Source organism: Siniperca chuatsi, linkage group LG8 (genome assembly GCF_020085105.1).
Source record: "Siniperca chuatsi isolate FFG_IHB_CAS linkage group LG8, ASM2008510v1, whole genome shotgun sequence".
NCBI classification, from domain to species: domain Eukaryota; kingdom Metazoa; phylum Chordata; class Actinopteri; order Centrarchiformes; family Sinipercidae; genus Siniperca; species Siniperca chuatsi.
The window spans coordinates 11,802,891-11,824,642 of record NC_058049.1 but is presented as its reverse complement, the minus strand read 5'-3'; the positions used below and the strand labels follow the sequence as shown (position 1 = coordinate 11,824,642).

The 21,752-nt window shown below is 39.5% G+C and overlaps 2 protein-coding genes across 3 annotated transcripts; both read right to left on the bottom strand.

The window, feature by feature from the left end:
• Positions 1 to 1,637: 1,637 nt before the first annotated feature.
• On the bottom strand, positions 1,638 to 14,628 carry cenpi (centromere protein I). 2 transcript variants are annotated; one of them, XM_044204374.1, is made up of 20 exons: positions 14,143 to 14,628; positions 12,919 to 13,056; positions 12,151 to 12,269; positions 11,225 to 11,332; positions 10,562 to 10,610; positions 10,383 to 10,429; positions 10,066 to 10,155; positions 9,834 to 9,965; positions 9,333 to 9,476; positions 7,793 to 7,913; positions 7,463 to 7,557; positions 7,189 to 7,306; positions 6,865 to 6,929; positions 6,496 to 6,605; positions 5,652 to 5,787; positions 4,439 to 4,563; positions 3,946 to 3,994; positions 3,083 to 3,298; positions 2,633 to 2,674; positions 1,638 to 2,473 (listed from the first exon to the last, which is right to left on the bottom strand). In XM_044204374.1, exons 1-20 carry the CDS (start codon positions 14,312 to 14,314, stop codon positions 2,330 to 2,332), a joined length of 2,220 nt encoding a protein of 739 aa, XP_044060309.1. In that variant the 5' UTR covers positions 14,315 to 14,628; the 3' UTR covers positions 1,638 to 2,329. The 2 variants fall into 2 exon arrangements, with proteins under 2 accessions (XP_044060309.1, XP_044060308.1); XM_044204373.1 differs by having other exon boundaries at positions 3,083 to 3,301; positions 14,143 to 14,622.
• A 2,740-nt stretch (positions 14,629 to 17,368) lies between these two features.
• Positions 17,369 to 19,928, bottom strand: tmem35 (transmembrane protein 35). The gene is made up of 2 exons (XM_044205096.1): positions 19,734 to 19,928; positions 17,369 to 18,802 (listed from the first exon to the last, which is right to left on the bottom strand). Exons 1-2 carry the CDS (start codon positions 19,851 to 19,853, stop codon positions 18,434 to 18,436), a joined length of 489 nt encoding a protein of 162 aa, XP_044061031.1. The 5' UTR covers positions 19,854 to 19,928; the 3' UTR covers positions 17,369 to 18,433.
• Between the last annotated feature and the right edge of the window lie 1,824 nt (positions 19,929 to 21,752).

Sequence of the window (21,752 nt, the reverse complement as noted above, 5' to 3'; positions counted from 1 at the left end):
GTTGAAAAGAAATCCAGCTGCCAAACTGTGACCAGGACGACGCACAGTAGCACAACTGCAGCACAACAGCCAGTCTCTACCTCAACATGCACAGGAGTGACCCAAAGGCGATTTAAGAAGCCTGACACATTGTCACACCATGTTTCCTCTGTGCGCCCTGCATGTGAGGTTAACCGGCTTCACTCAAAACACCTGCAGTGAACACTTAAAAAATAAAAAAAGCAGCAGCCTTGAACAACAATCCTACCTTTCTCCCCCCTGAGGCAAGGATTTGGCTCAGGTAGGACTGACACAGCTCAGTTGGATGTGTTGGCGAAGAGGCTGAAATAAGCTACTCCCGTGAATGCAGGCGAGACATGAGCTTGAAGAAAGTGAGGAGAGCAGCAGCGCAGAGGAAGATTTGAAACGGCGGAGCAGCGCAGCGCTGTACCGGAGTCTGTGTCTCTGACGCTGACATCAGCGGGCGGCTTTCTTTAAGGTGGCTCCGCTCACTCACATCAGCGCCACAACACACGCCGAGCGTTTCCTCTGGTGGCTTTAACCATCTCAACAAATATTATCATCATATCAGAAAGCTAGAGTTGGAATAAGATGAAATTCTGCCAGAAAACTTCCGTGGCGCGTTATGAGAGAGCTGCAGGAGGGAGGCTCTGAAGTCACAGCTCGGAGGGAAAGGGAGGGGGGGTCCAAAGACCTGTCAGGATGCAATTTTGGCTCAAGGTTGAGGGAGCACATCTTCTCTGCAACTCTTCATCATTTTTGACAGAGGACTGAAAACTTAAATAAAGTCTACAACAACTAAAAATAAAGCTGTGATTTTGCTGTGCCATGTAGAGGGCCATCCGAGAGGATTTTTTAAGATAAAAAAACAACAAAAAAACACAAGGAAATAATGAAAATGATTTCCCTGAAACTCGCCCTCATTGAGAGACCATCTCTCAGGTTTACAAATATTGCAGAGCTGAAACAATTTATGGATTAGTCAATGGACAGAAAATTAATCAGCAACAATTTGGATATTTTGGTTTAAAGTAGCTAATATAAGCAAAAATGCTCAACATTTGCTGGTTTCATCTTTTCAAATGTGAAATGTTTAGATTTTCTGTTGCTTGGACAAGACAAAACATTTGAAGATGGGCTCTCAGAACATGTCGTGGCTTTTTTCACTATTTTAGACATTTCATGACCTCAATTAATCAATTACTCGAAAAAAAATTGTTGATAAATTAATTGATAATTAAAATAATCATTAGTTGCAGACCTAAGATAGTGCCATTGCACTTTTGTTCATTTTGGGGGGTACCTGTTGAGGTCCCTGAACTATAAATACACAAACAAGTACAAGTTTTGGGTCAATATGTTTTGCCAGACGAAGCTGATCACTGTATGTACCTGGCATACAATGATTTCACCCAGTGTTTTCAAAAGTAGCTGAGGAGCCAGGGGCCTAATAACCATCTAGATGGGTCCCTCAAAAAGTTTATCTGCTGGCAGAGCAACTGACTGCAATGCATAAGAATACTTATCCATAAAACAAATTCTCAAGCAACTGATGCCATTTGATAAAGGCAAAATTCAGGTTTACATTAAGGGCACAAGACCAAGACACTTGCCTTGTAAACTGATGTACTGCAGTATCATGTTATTAAGACACAGATTGATTTTATTTGCTTCTAATGTAAAAGTCTTACATTTATTTATTTTAAACAATGTGCAAGGGTCAGGTTTTGCAGATTGCAAGCTGTACAAGAATTTAAAAAACAAACAAACAGTAAGCTAAAGCAAATTATGTTCAATGTAGCAGCTGGTTCAAGGTCAGTGTGTTGACATTAAACACAGAATGACTGATTTTATTGGGGGGGGAGTGAAAATACTGAAAAAGTTTAAACTTTTGTTACTCTTATTCATTAGTATCTTGTCAACATTTCTGTGGAACATAAGTCGTAAAGTATATTTCTCTGATGTAAAAGAGTTTGTGCATATTTCTACCGTCCTGACAGATGAATGTGCGTTAAAATGCTCCCCTTTCAGTCCCCCCCCACAATAAACATACCATCTTCCCTGTTGAATGTGTGTTCACTCAACTTAAACCTACTACTGACACTGCTTCCGGCAAATGGCCGCCAGGGCATTATGATCTATTATCGTTGAATGGACAATACTATAAGTAAGAATACACAAACACAGATAAATCTATGTACATAAAAAGATACTCAGGTCGCTTGCAAGTAGCTCGCTTGGAAGAGACGAGGAGATGAAATATGTACAAGTCTTTTAAAAAATTCTTAAGATGCAAGTGGTTGCTCTTCCTCCCCACTGAGTTGAGCATCTACCTCTGCTGCGTGGACAGGTTGTGGTCCCGCCCGTCGCCTGCTGCCAGCTGCCGGCTGGTGTTGCTCTGAAAAAACTGTTTAAGGCCGTCATAGCCCTGAGTGAACAAATACTCCAGGTACCAGCTCCATGGCTTTGAATGCTGAAACACACACACAGAAACACACCGTCACATCGAAGACATCAGAAGATTTCAATGATCAAAGCAATCTCTCTTAATCTCTGAAATATGACTGATGCACTTCAAACTACATTTTGAAGTCCATTATAAATGCAGAAATGAAAAGGAGAACCCTTATACCTTTATGGAATTCAGGTCCATCTCCTTTCTCCCTGGCCAACACTGATAAAGAGAGAACATTAATAGTTATTGTCAGCCCGCCCTGCTAAGTCTCACAAGACCACTACTAGATGTTGCAGTTAGGCTGATCCAAAAAAAGGTATGTGTATTATTTAACATGATGAAAACCCCATCTCATGCAGCACCCATTAATAACAAAATGTCCTTCTGTATTAATGTATCTTCTGTGAAGGATACATTAATACCACATTTGTCTCCTTGTCTTGCCTGCAAGTCTATTAACTGTACAGACTGGCTGCACGCTGATCCATCACTGGCCTCTTACAGTTTGAAAGTAAGCAAGAGCTTTGGAGCAGGTTTTGTTTAAAATGTACATAGAAGAAACATAGGATCCTACCCAAACATATTAGCAAAACACAAATCAAAACATCCTAAATGGTCCTCACTCACCCTCTTGTGAAAGTCGACAGCGTAGCTCATGAAGGCAGGGTGGTGGATGAGGTCAAAGCTCGTCCAGTATTGTGGTACGTTGCTCTTGAGCAGCAGCTCCTCTCCCAGCTGTATACCCATGTCTGGCTGAAACATTTTGGAGTTCCACAGGCAGTTGACCATGACGACAACGTAGTGGTTGAACTCACGGAACGTCTGGCGGCTGATGTGAAAGGCCTGCTGAAAAACAGAATCCAAATCGAAATGAGAAGAAAAGAAAAGAAAGTGGAGAAAGATAGACAGAGTCTAAGTGAACCACTCTCCATATCTGCAGAGTTTCACATCTGATGTTTGTTGTGCTGATTCATTTGCATACCATTTACCAAGTCCATTTTTCTTAATAAAAAGTGCCACTAACATTTTCAGGGGAGCGTACTGGCTGCCTGACGTGTACTTGTAAATTCACAGCTCGCAGTGGCAGATGTATTAAAATAAACAACTTTTCAAGTCCTCATCTGAGAGGGTATTAAAAGGTTATCAGCTGTAGGTAGATGCTTGTGAATTCCTAAAGAGCTGGACTGAAATGTAAAATCTATAAAAACTGACACAGGGATTCAAAACAAACTGCAAGTCACTTTGGAAGAGGGCACCAGCTAAATGCCTAAAATGTAAATCTAATAAGAAATGCAATCAAAATCCATGGTTGTTAAATGATCTCTTCTAATCAAATCACTGCTAATAAAAAATAATTTCCTTGGTCCATCACACCAAGTACTTCTTGGTGCGATGGACCAAAATGTATTCTTACAGTATCATTGCAATGCAAATCACAACATGTTTGATTTTCAGACATACAGAGCAAGAAAAAAGTAGTTTGTTTTTACCTCTGTGAGTTTTTCTTGACTCTTGGCCGATGTCAAGTTCACCTTGTACCTGAACAAAAACAAAACAGAAAGAACATGAATTACTGCAAAACAGCTTGTTCTCTATGGTCTGTCAAAAAATATAATGCAATTACATTCCAATTTCCTTTTGCCATGGCATTTTTACGCTCAGCTTTGGTAAAAATTATTTCAGAACCCTGGGGTGTAGTCAATTAGCTGACACTGTAAGGATTTGTGTTATTAAAGCCTGGAGTTATAAATGACGCTTGAATTCTACATAAAAAGGAGAAGAGGGCTTAAGCGTATTGCCTCTTAGCCTCTTATTATCATAAATCATACATTAACATTTAAGTACAATGAAGCCATTTGATTCCAGTTCTGTTCTGTCATCAAATATGCATAAACATATGACATAATACATTAAGGGTGATGCTAGCGTATGCACCAGGATAGGCTTATGGCAGGTTGTAGCATGGAGTTGAAGAGTTCCCACCTGTACATGATGTAGGCCAGTCTGTCCACGCTAACAGGGTCAGTGGCAAACAGGACGGGGTAAAAAACTCCAGGTGGAGGCATCACCACGAGGGGAAGCCCATATTTCAGAAACGTGTCGCACACCTGGGGGAAGAGAGAAATATGTAATAAACACCCACAGATACTCCAACACACAGTATATCTCACTGCTAAATGACTCTGCTTTGCTAGAAGCTGGTACATGCTGATCTATGAAGCTGTTCTGTGTACTGAGCAAGGGAAAAACACCTTCATGTATGCTGCGCCGTCTGATTGTAACATGCTTCAGACAAAACTTGTACGCTTTTAAAACCTCTCTCTCTGAATTGGAAATCAAACCTTCTGTCAGGTCAAATTTGGTTGGAATATTAGGATATATTGTGATCATCAGTGTTACCCGTTTTAGGATTTCATTTATTTATTCTATGCATTTATTTTTAAGAATTTCTAATCTACATATTTATTGCTGTTATTTCATCAATCTTACATTATCCTTTTGCTTTTATCTATTTTGTGATCCTTGATTATTATTATTATTTTATCATATTATAACTTATTTCTCTCGTATGTTTTGTAACCTTTATTTTTTATGTTCTATGTGCTGCTGTTGTCTTGACCAGGAAACCCCTGAAAAGGTCATGGTTAAAGAGTTTTAAGAGATAAAAATATTCTCCTTTGAATAATAATTTGTGTCATAACATACCAATTACTCAGTTAAAACGATTTTAAAATACATCTACTCTTCTCCCTCTGAAAAATCCAGAATCTATGAATATGCAAATATTTTTCATTTCAAAGGTTTAACTGCTAGACACAAGATGTCTCCTACTTCACAGTGAAGATCATTCTCAGTGTTCATGCACTACAAGTTTCCACATCACACTTGTGAAAGCTTGACCACAAATGGCTTCCAAACCACTTGCGATGTCACAAATTCATGCTCTTGTATACACCTGTTAGATTAAGGTAAGCATAGAGAAACTTTCCATCTTTCAGCAGATGAATGTGAAAACAGCCTTCTAGTGTCAAACTCTGCACATACTATTAAACATCCAAGTAAAGCAACAATCAGCAAAACACATTTTTGAATAAAGTTATTATCATTTAGAAGCACCAGTAAAGCCCAGGCACAGGTTGTATCTTGCCTGACAAAGCCACAAAGCAGATTCAATCATTAGCATCAGCTCATTTACCGTCTCATAGAAGTCCAGGATGAAGCTGAGGAGGAGAGAGTGGCAGCCTTCAAGCTGAAGGCCCACAGAGGCCAGCCGACCCACAAAGTGAACCAGCTCCATCACTGAATCCTTGAACCCTGACAGAGTCATGTTTCTGGGACAGAGGGCAGAGCTGAGAGTCAGACACACACTTTAACCAGAACACTAGCATCCAGGAATGATGCTAAGTCAAAGTTGTGACACCAATCAGTCAAATAAAGAGTGATGTTGGGAAAGTGTACACAAATACACAATCAATGCTTTCTATATCTAAATCTCTGAGTTGTACTCTGGCAAAATACCAGAGGTGAGTTTGGAAATGGCAGTGAATAAAAAAAATGGATCTCTCCACTTACTGGATCATTTATTGTGGGATTACTCATGTGGGGACTCGATAATGATGAAGCCCCGGTATTTAAACATAATCGACGCTAACTCCACCCCTTAATTTGGAAGCTGGAAAATCATTCAACTGGATATTAGGGCCGTTTCTGTCTCCAAACAAATTTCAATGAAAGGACTTGATGGACAAATGGGCTCAAAACCAAAAGGGAAAACAGGTCAATACACACTTCTGCCTTAGTTGCTTTGGTTGCCAGTGGATAATAGACGGCTTAAAGTAAAGCGAAAAAGTTACTGTATAGACCAGATTGGGTTTCATTTAAGATTTTATCTGATAGAATTTTTTTTTAAGTCCTAAATGTGAGATGCTTGACTCAAAACAAAATTAGATAAAAACTCAAATTAATATAACTAATATAATTAATATATATATCTATGCTCAGGGCATAAACAAGTAGCAGGAAGTAGATGCAAGACTCACATGGAGGTGTGGCTGTTGAGGCTGATGTCCAAATCGTCCTCCAGAGCATACACTGAGTGCCAGGTCAGCCACTTCAACAGCATATTGTTTAGACACTCCATCAGTCCACACTGCACGCACGCACACACACACACACACACACACACACACACACACACACACACACACACACACACACACACACACACACACACACACACACACACACACACAGAGTACAATACATACAGTAGCAAAACAGGACCCATAATGAGTGCTTTAGAAAGACAAGACATAACACTTCTGCATCTTTTCTTATAGCAGAAGGTTTTGTAATTACAGTAGCAGGAGCAAATTCATTATACTTGTTCCTCAGAGAAGAAAGCCTACCTTGAAAAACAGTGAGGATGTGAAGAAGAGCTGCATGAGGGGCTCAAACAGAAGCCGTCCAATTTCTGAAGCGGGGGAGACAGAAGGTTACAGTTGTAACAGCTATAAAATTCAATGAACCATAATGCAATTCCTAGGATATGGCACAATACGGCAGGCTTTGCTAACATCGGAACAGCCCTGTGATTTTATTCAAGTAGAGAGCAAGGTTGGGGAGGAAATAACGTGTCTGTATGTTTGACAGAGATAGACACAAAGTAAGAACACTAAATATGGAGACAGACACAGCCCATGGAAGTGGTGGACAATGAAAGCATAACTCACGGGAACTTGGGACGACAGGAATGTTGCTCAGCAGGCCGAGGATCTGTGGGCGGAGGAGGGAACCGTCCCAAACATTGAGGAATTTGTACAGAAAAGCCTCTGAACTGGAAAACCCCTCCTGGTGGAGAAATGTGACAAATTAAAAACATCGTGAAATCATTGTTTGACTGTTAATTAACCCTAACCCTAAGCATGTGGGTGCAGGTTAATGAATACAGGAAATGGTGACTGACAGGTGTGAGGTAGCTATCAGGGCCTGAAATGTGAGGCTCACCTGGAGAAAGTGCTGTGTAGACAGCAACTTGTTCAAAAACTGCAGAGCTTCTTCTGAATTCTGGGAGGCTCCTCCATCGCCGCAGAACAAAAATTCTTAACAAAAATAGCAAAAAAGGGTATTTGGTAAATGAAAAAGTCAAGGGAATAAAAAGAAAACAGCAGTAGACTTCAGATTCACTGCATCTTCAGACAGTTCTCTGAAAGAATCCCTTTGATATGCCAACTAGGTAATGTGTTCTGATTCAACTCAAGGTCAGCTCTACTTTGGATGAATCTTCCTGATTCATGATGTCACAGCAGTTCGGTCGTTGTTTCTCCCCTCCCTTACCTTCGTGGAGAGCATAGCCTAGCCAGAAGTTGAGGCGGAGGAGGGCAGACTCATCCTGCACACAGTCCAGGTACTGCAGTGCCAGACTGGAGCCCAGCAGTGAGCCCATCTGAGCGGGCAGCTGGTGGTGGTAAAATGAAGAAATAAGAAACACATGCAAGTATGATTCAGAGACTAAAATAATCAAACATCCATAAATACAAAGAAGAACAGAGAAGAGATGAAAAACAAAATATCGTATTGCCAAGTAACTATACTCACAAAGTCAAACATCACATTAAAAACACACAAAAAGCTGCTTTGCTTGATCGTTCTCTCAAGTCAATCTGTTTACCTGCTAAAGAATAAGAATAACCTGCATGCAATCATTGAGTGGGCTAATTCTTCAGTATCCAGTAATCCCCATAATGTCAGCACTGGGACATTTCTTCCATCACACTGGATAGTTTATACAGCCCCTTATTATGTATGAACAGCTGCCTCCCAATATGGGGACTTATAATCATATTGTCAGTATAATAAATAAATTAGAATGAGGAGAAGACAGACTGTGAATGGACACAGCTCAGCTCTTCGATAATTATGGGGCAACTGTATCATTAAACTGAGAAAGCGCCATTCAGCTTTTGACAACAGGAGTGCAGGCAATGAGGGAAATAATCAATGATCCTTTGTCAATGCCTTTCCTGAATAGTTTTATGAGTGTGACTGACTGCACTCGTCTGTCTTTCCTAAGACACGGAAAACTAGAGCTTTCTTGGCAATAAACACAGTTGATGATATCGCCGCCCAAAAGCCTTATTGCTCACTTTGGCTTTGTGGGCAGTGAAATGGGTGAATTTATGTAGCATGACGCATAAAAGTCTGCGAGCCATTTAAAATGACTTATTAGTTTATCAGGACACTGAATCTGCAGGGCAAATAGACATTTATGGAGAGGTCTCTTTAAATGACCAAGTGCTATGAAACTTTGTCCAATTCATTACTCAGATGCATCTCATCTCAGATCTTTTGCTTTCATTACTCATGAAGAATAGACAAACCACTGATGATATCTGTAAAAAGAACAATGGCCTGTTTAAAAAACAAATGATAAGCACTGTGCTCAAGAAGCTGGTTTATGCTCTAATCTAATAAACAAATTACAGCCCCAGGCCATCTCTGCTGTGGTTTCTCTAGGACAAAGTTGTTGTGGCCTAGTGCAATGTTCAGAAAAAAAATAATAAAAAGTGACACAGCGCCACCCTGTGGCTGTGAGGATATATCACAATTTAAACAGACAGTGGTTGCTCATCCTAATGGCATGGAGAAACTGGCATACATTCTATTCTGCTGCTTAAATGATTAATGATCTTCATGCTTAAATGATATTCTATCTGTTCCCAGTCCAGGTGTGTTGGGGCTCTGGGACTAACAGCTGAACTGTAGAAGCTGAGGTAGCAGAAAGAGTGAAAGACTGAGAAGAAGAAGAGACAGTGAAAGGACAGGTGTCAGCACCCCACAGATACAGAACTCAGAGATTTGTCCTAGGAGAAATTACCTCTATATGGTGCATATTTTCCAGCAGCTGAGCAAAGGAATGGAGCTGCACCAGGGGGACCACCTTTCTGCTGGAGGACGACTCAGTCTGAGCCTGTTTATTGACTACAGAACTCAATGCGGGCAATTCCAGGTGGCAGTGTTTCTGAGAGACAAAGCACAGTAAAACAAAAACATAAATAAAAAAGGATAAAATCATGATAAACAGATTAATTACAAACATATACTTCTATATATAGATATAGATCTGGCACATGGTATTATCTTCTGACCATGTCACTCCCTGCAATCATAGGTTAACATATGGCACAATGAGCGAGCACAGACTGATGATAACAGTTTTACCCCTGGAGAAAACCTACAGAGCCTTCAGGTGAATGCTGGATGGAGGTAGGGCTGATGAAATGTTGGAGTGGCAAGCAGCAGATGTAACTGTAGTGTAGCAGGAGTGATTGCAAACACAGAAAGCAGCGCATCTGACAACTTAAATAGATTTCCATACCCTTTTCCTAGAGATGGTCTTATCTTTAATCGTGAATGCCAGACTGATGCTGGAGGCAACCTGGGAACCGTTCCTCTTCTGGACAGCAATCAACGCTGATTTCCAGGGGGAATTGTGGTTCCTAAACCCACTCTGTAAGAAAACATACAACCCCTTTGAAGTTTTAAAGATGATTATCATATGGTATTGTAAACAGCAGAATGAACATTAACTGCACAGTCAATGTACAAACCTTCATTCGTGATGGAATGGAGAGCGTCACCAGTTCAGGGCAAAACACTTTGTAAAGTGACAGTAGGTGCAGGAGGAACGGCTGTCTTCCCTGAGGAAACAAGAGTGAATACCAACATTTTTGATCAATGTTTCCTAATAATGCAGAATACAACAATAATATGGAAAGGGTAACTGTTTATGGGACTAATGCACAATGAGTGTAGAAAAAACCCATCCTGCAATTTATCATTGAATAGATTGTCAAACTGAGAAAGGAAATAATGTAGTAGCTTTCATAAATGGCTTTAGGGGACATTAAATCAGCAGGATGTTTACCAGTTTAGACTGTAGCTCCAGTAGCTTCCTGACTCTGAAGACTCGCACTACAATTAGGAAAAAATGAAGCAGTCAATAATGCTTATAGAAGTGAAGTGAATACTAAGCAGAGGAAATAATGGAGTAAACTAAAAGTCATATTTCAGATCCTACTGCAGGTGTGAAAATGTTTGACTTACCACTTTCCTTTCTGGTCAAAAGGTACAACAGATGACAGATGAAAGGACACTGAAAAAATGTGACAAAAAATAATGATATCGCATCTCAGCAGTTGTTCAGCGAATCCCATATTGCATTACAATGATAAGTCATTTCACTGAATGACTTTGCTGAATAAAATCTAGAATATACCTGTTAACTTTCAGTTTAAGATATGAGGGGATTTCTGGTTTGAGCAGCAGAGTTATACAGATACAACCTCCTTCTTGAAACAAAGCCCTGGTTATGAGGCATTTTGCACCTTAACAGATTAACTTCAGCCAAACAGGACAACACAACCCTCTTTTGTAATGTATGAATTAATTAGGGCTAAACCAGACAAACGTATTATCGGTTTTTCCAGCAAGACAGAAATTAACCTTTTAATTATCACATCAAATCTGTGTCTTGAACGAGGCACAGCATCCATAAACAGTGAGGTATTTGTCATTTCAATCCTCTTTTAAGAAAATAGCTCTGGCATACAAATATACATGTTATCTGAATGACAAATAACCTTAGTGAACCCAACATTTGTTGCTCAGACATGTGTAAATTAATAGTATACAAATTAGATTTAATCATACCATCAGATTTTGCTAAACATCTTATTACAACAATGCGAAAATCATCAGTACACATACCAGATTCTCCTCTGTGACGAAGCTGAAGATGAAGCCATAGACAGCTCGAAGTTGGTCCTTTGCATCAATCATGTCAAATATGGTCAACACCCACTTTACGAAAAGAACCTGAAAATTGTGCATGCAAGTAAACACAAAAATTCATCAACTATGGCACAATCTCAGCAATGACACATTCATAATCAAAAGCAGGTAAACTAACATTCACTCATGTCAAATGTTAATTCCAACATTTTTCTTTTTAGGCACTCATTTTTAAAATGTTTTTATTTACCGAATTACATTAATGAAAAGAGAACGAAGAGCAAAAGTAGTCTTAAATCATATCCCTTTGTTTAGAAATGGTTAATGATGTAAACTTAGTAATTAGAATAATGTAATTATTCTTTGAGGGTAATAATACATCTCATTCATCTCATTCCAACCAACAACATACTCAAATTACAAATGAGTTACAAATTACTCATGAACAGAAAACAGATGAAAACAATCAAATGAGGGCTGCACAAAAAAAATCATTTTGCGATTATTTTGACAGATAATACTAATGCAATATAATTCATGATTAGTTTGGGAATGGTCATTGTGGCATCACAATTTTCATTTTCACTGAAAAACTATTAAAATCATGATGTTGTGACATTTGTTGGGGATCTGTAACAAACGAACATGTTTTCTCACATCTGGAGAACAAGATTTGTAGGCCAGGGCATCTCTGCAGTACTTCATTATAATGCTGTTTTGTCACACATTTTACCTTCAAAAAAATTGCAGCTTTTGCAATTTGGAGATTGCAATTTTGATAATATTTCAATTAATTGTGCAGCCCTAAATCAAATCAAGATTTACTGCCCAACAACATGAAATAAAAAAGAAACTACCCACTGAGATCAAAGTTTAAAATAAATACAATTATTTGCACTTACTTGTGCGCTGAAAGGTATTTTGCCAACACCCAACCAAACCACCGCTCGAACAACAGCCTCCTGTGGCACCACAGTGGCAGGAATCAGACACTTCAGCACGCGGGCACACAGAGTTGTCCCTACACAGAAACAAAATTGGTTAAAGGAAGCAAAGGTTAACAAAATACCAGCTGTCCAAGACATTAACATACACTTTCTACTTTGCACAGGTATTCCTACATGTTTGGGAAGAATGAAATACAATTTTTGTGCCATGTGTTTAAATTGTGCGAAGAATATGTGCTCACAGCACACTGATAAGACATTACACCATATCTACTACACAAGTGATATTTGGCTCCAACATTCTTAAAACACAACTCCCAGATGGCATTACATTTCGTACAGCACAGTGGTCAGTGGTTAACACTGCCACCTCACAGTGAATCGGTCTGTGTGGAGTTTGTTCCAAGTCTGCATGGGTTCCTGTGGGTTCTCTGGTTTCTACCTACAGTCCAAAGACAGGTAGGTTAGGTTAATTTTTGGCTTTAAATTGACTAAGGTGTGAATAAGAGTGTGACAGGTGCTAACCCTGTGATAAACTGGAAACCTGTCCAAGGTGTACACTTGCTTGGTGTGTAATGGGACAGACTCCAGCCCCCTATGGCCCTGTACAGGTTAAACTCCAAAGAGGATGGATGGTATTATAGGTTTTACAGGCCCATTCCTCCTGCTAGAAATTTCACAATTAATACCTAGTCCACAGCTGCTGCTAAGTGACTGTCTTACCCATACGGAGGCTCATGGCAAACTCCAGCATAATAGAGATGGCCTCAGGGGAAAGTCCTTTACTGTAGGCCACCTTCTCCACAAGCACCAGGTTATTCTCCACCTCATCGTTCCCGTACACAGGAGTACCTGCTTCAACTACAGGAGGGAGAAGTAACGTCACATTAGAGTATGTATGTGTTATTAAAAATGTTTATGTACTCACACAGTTTGAGACACAAAGTAATGTCAACAAGTTCAATGTTTTTTTCTGCTAACCGAAGTCCAGTATTGTCTCCAGAAAACTTGATTATTTCACATTTACTCGCTAGCACAAGAAAACTGCTAACTTTTACAGTTTAGCGTTGTGTGTTAAATCCATCATAAAATATTCAGTCTCTTCATTGAGCATCAGAGAAACAGACTGTAGGATGATGTCATCTAGAGACAAATCCTGGAACTGCTCTGTATACAGAAAATGATCCCAGTGAAGTCTTTTTTTGGTTTCTACTGCTGGGCACCAAGGTCTATTATCACAGCTACTGTATGCTACTGTTTGTGACCCCATTTCCAGTATATAGGGATAACAGCTATCATAATATGTAGTGTGACCACCAAAAAAAACTGCAGTGGCAGTATAGCTTAAATTCCTATTCAGATCACAAAATACAAGAGAGAGAGCATCTCCTAGGACAACATGACAGCACCCATGACATTAATTATTAAGCTTTTCTGATTTGCATGTGTATGGCCTGCATTCAAATAAACCTCATTCGGATGTAAAAATCTAACAAAAGTCAACAAGTTTATAGATTAAATTCCTTAATGCAGTATAAATGGACCAACCATAGACCACTGTCTATAAGGCCAACACGTTCAGAGGCAACATATGACGTCACAAAACAACGGGTTTATCCTCCAAATTTGAGTTTTAATAATGGTGTTGTTTGTGTTTGTACATAACGTTATTGACTTAACGCTAAGGCTAGCTCTGTTTGGGACTGTCTCATACACTTAGTTAAGAGCTAGTAAGTAACTTAGCAACATTAGCTATCAGTAACACCCCACATCCAACAAGACAGTGACGTAAACCCAGGTTAACATTATACGGTTCTTCCTGGCCTTGTAAGTTTTTCGTCATCCTATTTTTCCTTAACGTAACATTAACAGCTACTACCGTTGGTAACAGTAACGCCACCATCTGTTATAAACCTGCGTACGTTAATTGTCTGAGCCTAGTCCTACCGTCAGAGAAGTACTTCAGGGCCAGAACAAACGGGTCCTCCGCCTCGTTCTTCCTTCTCTCCTTTTCTGCGACTCTCAGGCTTCTGTTATTGCTCCGGCTGGACACAGATTGATCGTTTAGAGACGACGGGTCGGAATCCGACGGCCCCGACAGATTCAGCTTTGCTGCCATTTCTACATTGCTAAAACTTAAAAACACTGTGCTCTACTCCGTCTTCAGCCATTCAAACAAAACTCAAATCTTCCGCGCGACCGTTTGCTCTGCGCTTGCGCAGTACAGTCCATCCGCTTCTTCTTCTTCCTTGGATTTTTACGGCAGTTGGCATCCTATGAGTTGCATTACTTCCACCTTCTGGCTTTAAACGTCCACTAATATCCTGTTGCAACCACAGCCTTGTAATTACGTTCCTCTTGAAATTTTCAGCATGAAATTAGGACGTGCTCCACTGACTCTTCTCTTGACACTGACTACAATGACCAGTTGTATGTTTTCCTATGATAAACAGTGTGCTATTCAATTTGCTTGCTCTTTTCTGTTGTTCCCACCATTTCTTCCCCTTCCTACTTTATTTTGTATTTCATGTAAACTGTCTTAGTCCATCCGCTCGGTTGCTTCCTGGGAGTTGTAGTCCGTTTGCCTTCAACTGCCGAAGAGCGAACTATCATAGTCATGTATGCTAGCTCTATTTGGATGCAAATTTGGTGTTTCATGGAAGGAGGCTACGTCGAACAATTTCGAAAGCTTCCTGAAAGAAAACATAAAAATAGGGTATTAACGCACCAGTACACAGAAACCTGGTCAGTTAAATTAAAGGCGCTATTGATAATATTGACAACATCCAGCCACTAGATGGCGCACTATCCCTTCCATTCCCGCGGTTGCCAGTTCGTTGCACAACCTGCATATTTCATGGTTGAGTGGAGTCAGACTCAGACATATCAAGTGATGAATCTTTCGTGATAGAGTAATGAATACATTTTGCTACATATATACATTTAGATGTTTTAGATGTAGGTTACTTGGTGCGGTGGTGTTTAATGTGACGTTATCTGTGGTAATCTTAGGATATGGCTAGCTAGCTTTAGGTAACCTTTTTTTCCCCATCATTTATTTATAAGATATTAGGTATATATTTACATTTTAATCCAATCAAATAGTACAGTGCAGTACATTGTAGGGATGCTATTAAAACCCACAGCACTCCACAACAGACAGCTACAGTAAAAGTTGACGTTAGCTAGCCTTAGTGTTAGCGTGGTGTTGACCTAACATTAGTCGAAGTGTTTTCTTACTGAAAACAAATCTCATAGCGGATTATAAAATACAGCTGAGCGCCACACAGCAACAAGGGCTACAGATAATGTTGACACTCTTAACCGGTGACAACACATTAATTAAGGTTTTAAGGACTATGACTGTCAGTAGTTGTTGTTTATTTTGTTTAAATATGCAGAACTGTAATTGTATGGGTTCTTGTTAGGACGATTAAGCTAAAATAGCTAATATGTGCTAACTTCAGTGTCTGTTTTTTCCACACTAACTGGCAACTATACCACGTGATACCAACGTCATTATACTATTGGCTCACAAGCCTTGTTAGAAGCAGGAACCAAACGTCAGACATCTCACACAAAGACAAACAAAACATTCATTTTGGACCCGTCAAAATGTTTTAAATGATTCATTCACAATCATATATTTTTTTTATTAGGAAAAGTGATACTTTTTCCACACCTGTGTAAAAGCTCTGTGGATGTATTCTTTTTTTTATATTCCTCTACATAAAAATGTTATCAATATAACCTTTAACAGCCCTTTGATAGAACTTGCTCGTGACACTGGCCAGGATCTCACTCTGAGATGAGCAGGTGCCATAGTCATACAGTGCAGGTTTAATACATTTTGTTTGTTGTGCTCACACAGCACTGAAATATGACATTTTCAGTTTTCCAGAAACTCTGACCCCATCAGTCTGGATAATCCACAGTACTCACTTTCAACAGTTTTCACAGGGAGTGTCTTTAGTACAATGTAGTTGCAATGAAAACTGTTCACAGTGAGGCCTGTGGATTATCCAGAATAACTGGGACACTATCTCTAAAAATAAATTGGTTCAGAATTTTTTTATGTAGTTTTTCAATGCTCTTAACACTTACTGGAGGCAGAAATCCTTAGGGTTGCAACTAACGAGCCACGAATTATCAAAATTTTTGCCAATTCACTTTCTGTCGATCTACTAATCGACGAATCTTGGATATCTCAAAACTTGGTCAAATAAACCGAAACTATGTAAACTATCCGAACCCTGCAAAACCGTATGGTCAGAAAATGACAAACGTGGGAACTGGTGGAGGTTGCATTCTCTGTAAAAAAAAAAAAATTGTATTCGTTGCTGTATTGAGATTAATGTTTTCATGGTGGTCAAGCTGTTTTGCAACCACCACAGTGACAATTAGTTCTTTGGGGCAGTAAAATACATAATTTTAAAGGTAGGCTACTGCCCCCATAACTTCCCCAAACTGTAAGCTGTAACTGACCTCCAGTACAGTTTTCATGCTTAGGGGAAAAAGCAGGCGCAAAATCACTCCATTTTGTCACGAGGGCAGAAGACATAACAAAAAGACCCTGTGTCTGAGTTATACTGTTTGTCCCCTCAACTCCAGCGTTCAGTCTACCGTGGGCCTGTTCCTCTCTCTGCCTGTGTGGCGTTAGGATTAGGGTTTTGCTGTGTCGAAAACGGCACTAGAATGAAGCAGTTTCAGCCCATTCTCTAAAAATGTCAGTCAGAAATCATCTTACAGCAAAAAGTATATTTACAAAATATAATGATTTAATCAGGGTACTCCCCCTGTGATACCATTTCCTCATAACTACATTAATTTCATGCTAAATCTGAATTTGTAAGCATTAAAAAAAGAGTTTAAATTCTTGGCTTGAGTTAAGCAGAAATTGACAGGTTCACAAACCTCAACCTGTGATTCATAGAATAAAATAAGCAACAAATCACTTATAGGGAATGGTGATACGCACTGCATATCTAGGCCCATTTGTATGTAGCTTATGTGCTGATATGAAGGAATTACCTTGACAGGTACTGACTGAGGTTATGTAACAAGTTTACGGCACAAAAATCCCACAACAGCACCCATTGTTGCAAATTTTGGGTTAATTACTATGTTCGACTGAATGAAATGCAAGAGTGCTAATAAAACAAACAACATTTAGTCAGTTTCACCTCCAATTCTTTATTTTAAGGATATCAATTACAGAAATATTGTGAATCTCAAAACTGACAGAATTTTCAACTGAGATTTAATCCCCTAACAAAACTAATATAAATGTTTCTTATATCTTTGGAGAGAAAAAATAAAATCAAACAGATGAGCAGAATCAGAAGAGACAGTGAATACATTTAAGATTTCAACTGTGAATTACAAAAGGTAAAATTTTTAACAGGCAAAAAGACTTTTTTGATTTGAATGTTCTGCTGTACAAGCTAGCAGCGGACACCTGAGGCAGCAACTGCTGTCCTTTCCAGCCAAACAACTTCACTGTGATAACTGAACTGAAAGGAGACAGAGTATATTCGGCTTATTTTACTTTGGGGGAAAGGATTTCATGCCTACTTCTGCAAAAATCTACTGAGATGAAAAATGAACGAGGATTTATATATTTACGTATTTTTAAAATAGCCTTCTGGTAACACTGCACCAAAATAAGATGTGGATATGTTATAGTAGTTGATGTATAATTTGTACAAAATTCTTTCAAAAGTGCTCATTTTGGTTTATATTTTTTACTCTTGACCAAATGAAACATGCGTGAACTATTGAAATTCATAAATTACCAGTCTCTCCTACCTACAGTATAAAAACAAATTAGAAAAACAAGCTACAAAGATTCTTTCAAGAAAAACAGCATTCTCAAACCAACTTGTAACATAAATGAAATTCATACTTGATTAAAAACAAAAAACACATTTAACACAGTTTAGGACTGAAATAAATAGGGGAAATGGCTTGACTATTGTAACGATGAGCTGAGCTCATCAGAGTTTCCACAAGTATGATTGTCCACGGTTATGTAGAGGATGTATGGACCAGGAGTTCTCAGTTTCACATTAAGAGTGCAGAGGAGTAGGTGAGAGTAATCAGTCAGCCAGATGGATGGGATACGAGATGTGTGTGAGGGGTATTATTACTGTGAGTGACTGTTTCCTTCCAAATCTGAATTACTACAATCCATAGAGGCGCACCAGGTTCCCTTCTTGGACCAAAGTAGAAGAGGATCTTAAGACTGCTTGACCTTGTTCTTTTCCTGGTCATTGATGTGCTGTTCCTCTCTGCTGCTGTCCTCTCTCTCCGGCCGGTCATCACTCTGGCGGGCAATAAGCAGTCGGCAGGTGAGCAGAATACCAAAGACTAGAGCATGGGCGTAACGTTTCAGGGGGTCTCCTACTAGCTGGTGGAAGAACAGGACAGCCAGCATGACCAGCAGCAGCAAGAAGTTGGCCACATCCTTCGGCCTGCCCGGCACGAGGGTGAGCACCACACCGCAGCCCACCTCCAGAGAGCCAATGATCTTACGAAGCAGGACGGAGCTGATCCCAATCTTTTTCAGCCCTGGCAATGCCTTGGCATAGCTCTTGTATGCCCTTTTCTGAAAGGAAAAATTACAGATCTTGTTAAATACCTCTAACATTTAACTAAGGTCATACAAACTCCCATGGGTGTCTTTTAGTGAGGCCATTTAAGGACCATGTAAGGTCACCATTCTCAAGTCAAGTGTTTAACATAAAATTTTATTTCATCACTATGGTTGCACAGTTAGTCTTCAGCCTATTGCTCCCTGGCCCAAGAAAACCTATACTTACACATTTATGATAAGAAAGTATCCCTTATTAATTTGGATTTTGCATGAAGCTTATGAACATGCCAGCTATCACCTTCCACACAGGACATCTCAACATCAGCAAGTGAGTCTCACAGAATTTGCTGGAATCCGCCGCCATTGCTCTTTAGCTCTTAAGCTGCTCTTCATATTAAACGAGAAGCTTAGCAGCTACAACATATTTAATAATAAGCTTTAAAAAGCAAGCTATAAATTACAAATCAGCTGATTATCCGGCATATATGTTTGTCATCTTTAAGCTAAATTATAGCATGTATTAAGAAAGTGAGGGGCATTCAATCATTCATTATTCATCCCTGTTTCAGCTTTAACGCTACAAGCTAATGGCAGACACATTTCGGGTTGTTTTATGTTATCTATAACGTTACTGATTCGTGGATGTTAACTGTGTTAGTATTTTAAGGTTCACCTTAAAACATACATGCCTAGCCTATGTGCTAACTGTGTTGTTACAGGCAATACAGCTGGTCTGACTGTTTTATATAACGTTACAGGAATCTCCTTTTGGGAATTAAATAATGCTTCACAGGAGCAGATTACAAGTCAATATCTAAAGCGTTCATTTTCCGTATCTGTTACTATGTAGGTCAGCATCTCCTCGCATTATTCGAGCCTGAGAGCCTTTAACACAGAACAATGGTCTTTACCTCTTTCACCTGCATCGTTACCGTTTACTCACCATTTCACTGTATGCATCTTTGCTTAGTCTTGGAGTGAGCTTAATGGTCCCCATGAACACGAAAAATAAACCCAAAGCAAAAGAAAGGGCCACAATAGTTATTGTCCTCGGTGAGGCCATGTTTCGCCACCGTGCATGCAGCAGGCGCTTCCCACTGAATTGAATGAAAGTCGGACGGTTTCCCGGTGAAGATGCACCAGGGGGGGGCTGGGCTTCTGGATGAACGACAAAGATGGCGACGCGCTGGTCCCCTCTCTGCGCCGCATCCTGCTGCTGGATGGGATTTGTAATGGGTTAAATAATACCCAAAATGTATAAAAGATGTGGAACATTTTAGGATTTGAATGGAGTTTCTCGCTGAAAGAAATTAATGAGTAGATAAGACTTGAAAACGTGTGACAATGTCTACGCCCTGTATGTTTGCATTGCAAGTATGATTACATGACAGAGAGCCAGAAGCTTCCCCCATACTGAGATATAAAAAAAAAATCACTAACCATTCGTTTAGTTTATTCTTTTATTTTTGTTGCAGTTTCCTTTCCAATACAAGGAAACACTGCTGTAGACCAATGCAGTCATGATTATTGGTCACAGAAACCTCCCTTCTTCCAGGAGCTTCCTTGGGTAAAAGGGGTCATTGGGTAACCTTAAAAGAACCCTTTTAGGCACTGGCTTCTTCTAGGAACCCCCCAAGGTGCTCGAGGACTCATTCGAATTAAAAAGGGTTCCTCCAGAAGCTGTGAGCTGAAGAAAAGTGCTTGCTGGAACCCACTGCGGTGGTCAGAGGTTCCTGCAGGATGCAGAGGGTTCTTCCAGGAACCTCATCCCAGGAAAGGTGACTTGAAGCTCCTTCAGTGCAATTTTAAGTTCTTTGAGTACCCACTTGGATATTTGAGTAAACTCATCATATGTAAAGTGTTTCTTGAAGCACCTCAGATGAAGTGAAGATTAGAAGTTCCTTGCTATTGGATATTCGAGGCACTTTTAGTTTTTACAGTGTGTTGCATATTCCCAAATTGATTTGTTTAATTGAATTACCACATAGTGGATGCAGGTGGTGCTCTAGCATAGAAAAACTATGCATTGTTCAGAGAGCGGGATGAACATGGTGTAATAGGCAGACCTAGCAGCTCATTTTTGCCTCAGGGTCTCCACGAGGGTTCATTTGTTTTTTCTTTTGCCTGCACAGAAAGAAAATCTGACAGATTTGATTTCTAATTGTGGCAGTATGTCTCAAGGCAGCACAACAACCCTCCTGGGTTGGTGGCCCTAACCCAGGAGGTGTTTGTTGTCCTAAAAAACAAAAAACACCAAATTATTCCTTCATTAATAACAGTATGTAGTCAGTAGTCGTTCTAAGCAGATGTGTCTCTAAGCTCTTGGCTCCCCAGCTCATTTCTCATCCTATTTGATTATTTTTGTGCTTTTTTATAGCCTAACTAACCTTGAACAAACAAAACAAACAAGAGACGTGCTTTTTTTCCGAACAAAAATCTCTTATTTTCCATTGGTACATTTCAAAAGGATACCTCACAAATAACATGTCCATAGGCGTAAATTACAGGCCAGTACAACCCCCAAAATATCATATCATAATAATGAATCGGATGAAAAATATTAACTATTATAAATAATATGATAGTGGTTTTCTTGATTCAATGTAATTCAATAATTATCACAAAATAATAAGGACTAAGTACAGTTAAATTGTGGCATAAGTATCAAATAGCTGAAGATATGTTGAGGAAGTGATAAATATCCATTTTACTAATACTGGAACAACAAATCGGTGATTTTATATAAAGTGAATGATTTTATGATATTCAACTGCACTAGTTGCAACATGTAGAGCATGTTGTTTTGGTATGTCTCTTCCCCTTAAAATTAATGCAAATCAGACATTTAAAAGCCTATTTGCAAAAAAAAGATTATCTTTGGGGGGCATGTCCCCCGACCCCCCTACATGGGTGGAGATCTCAACCTCCCCAATGTTGAACTTACACCCTTGAACATGTCAAA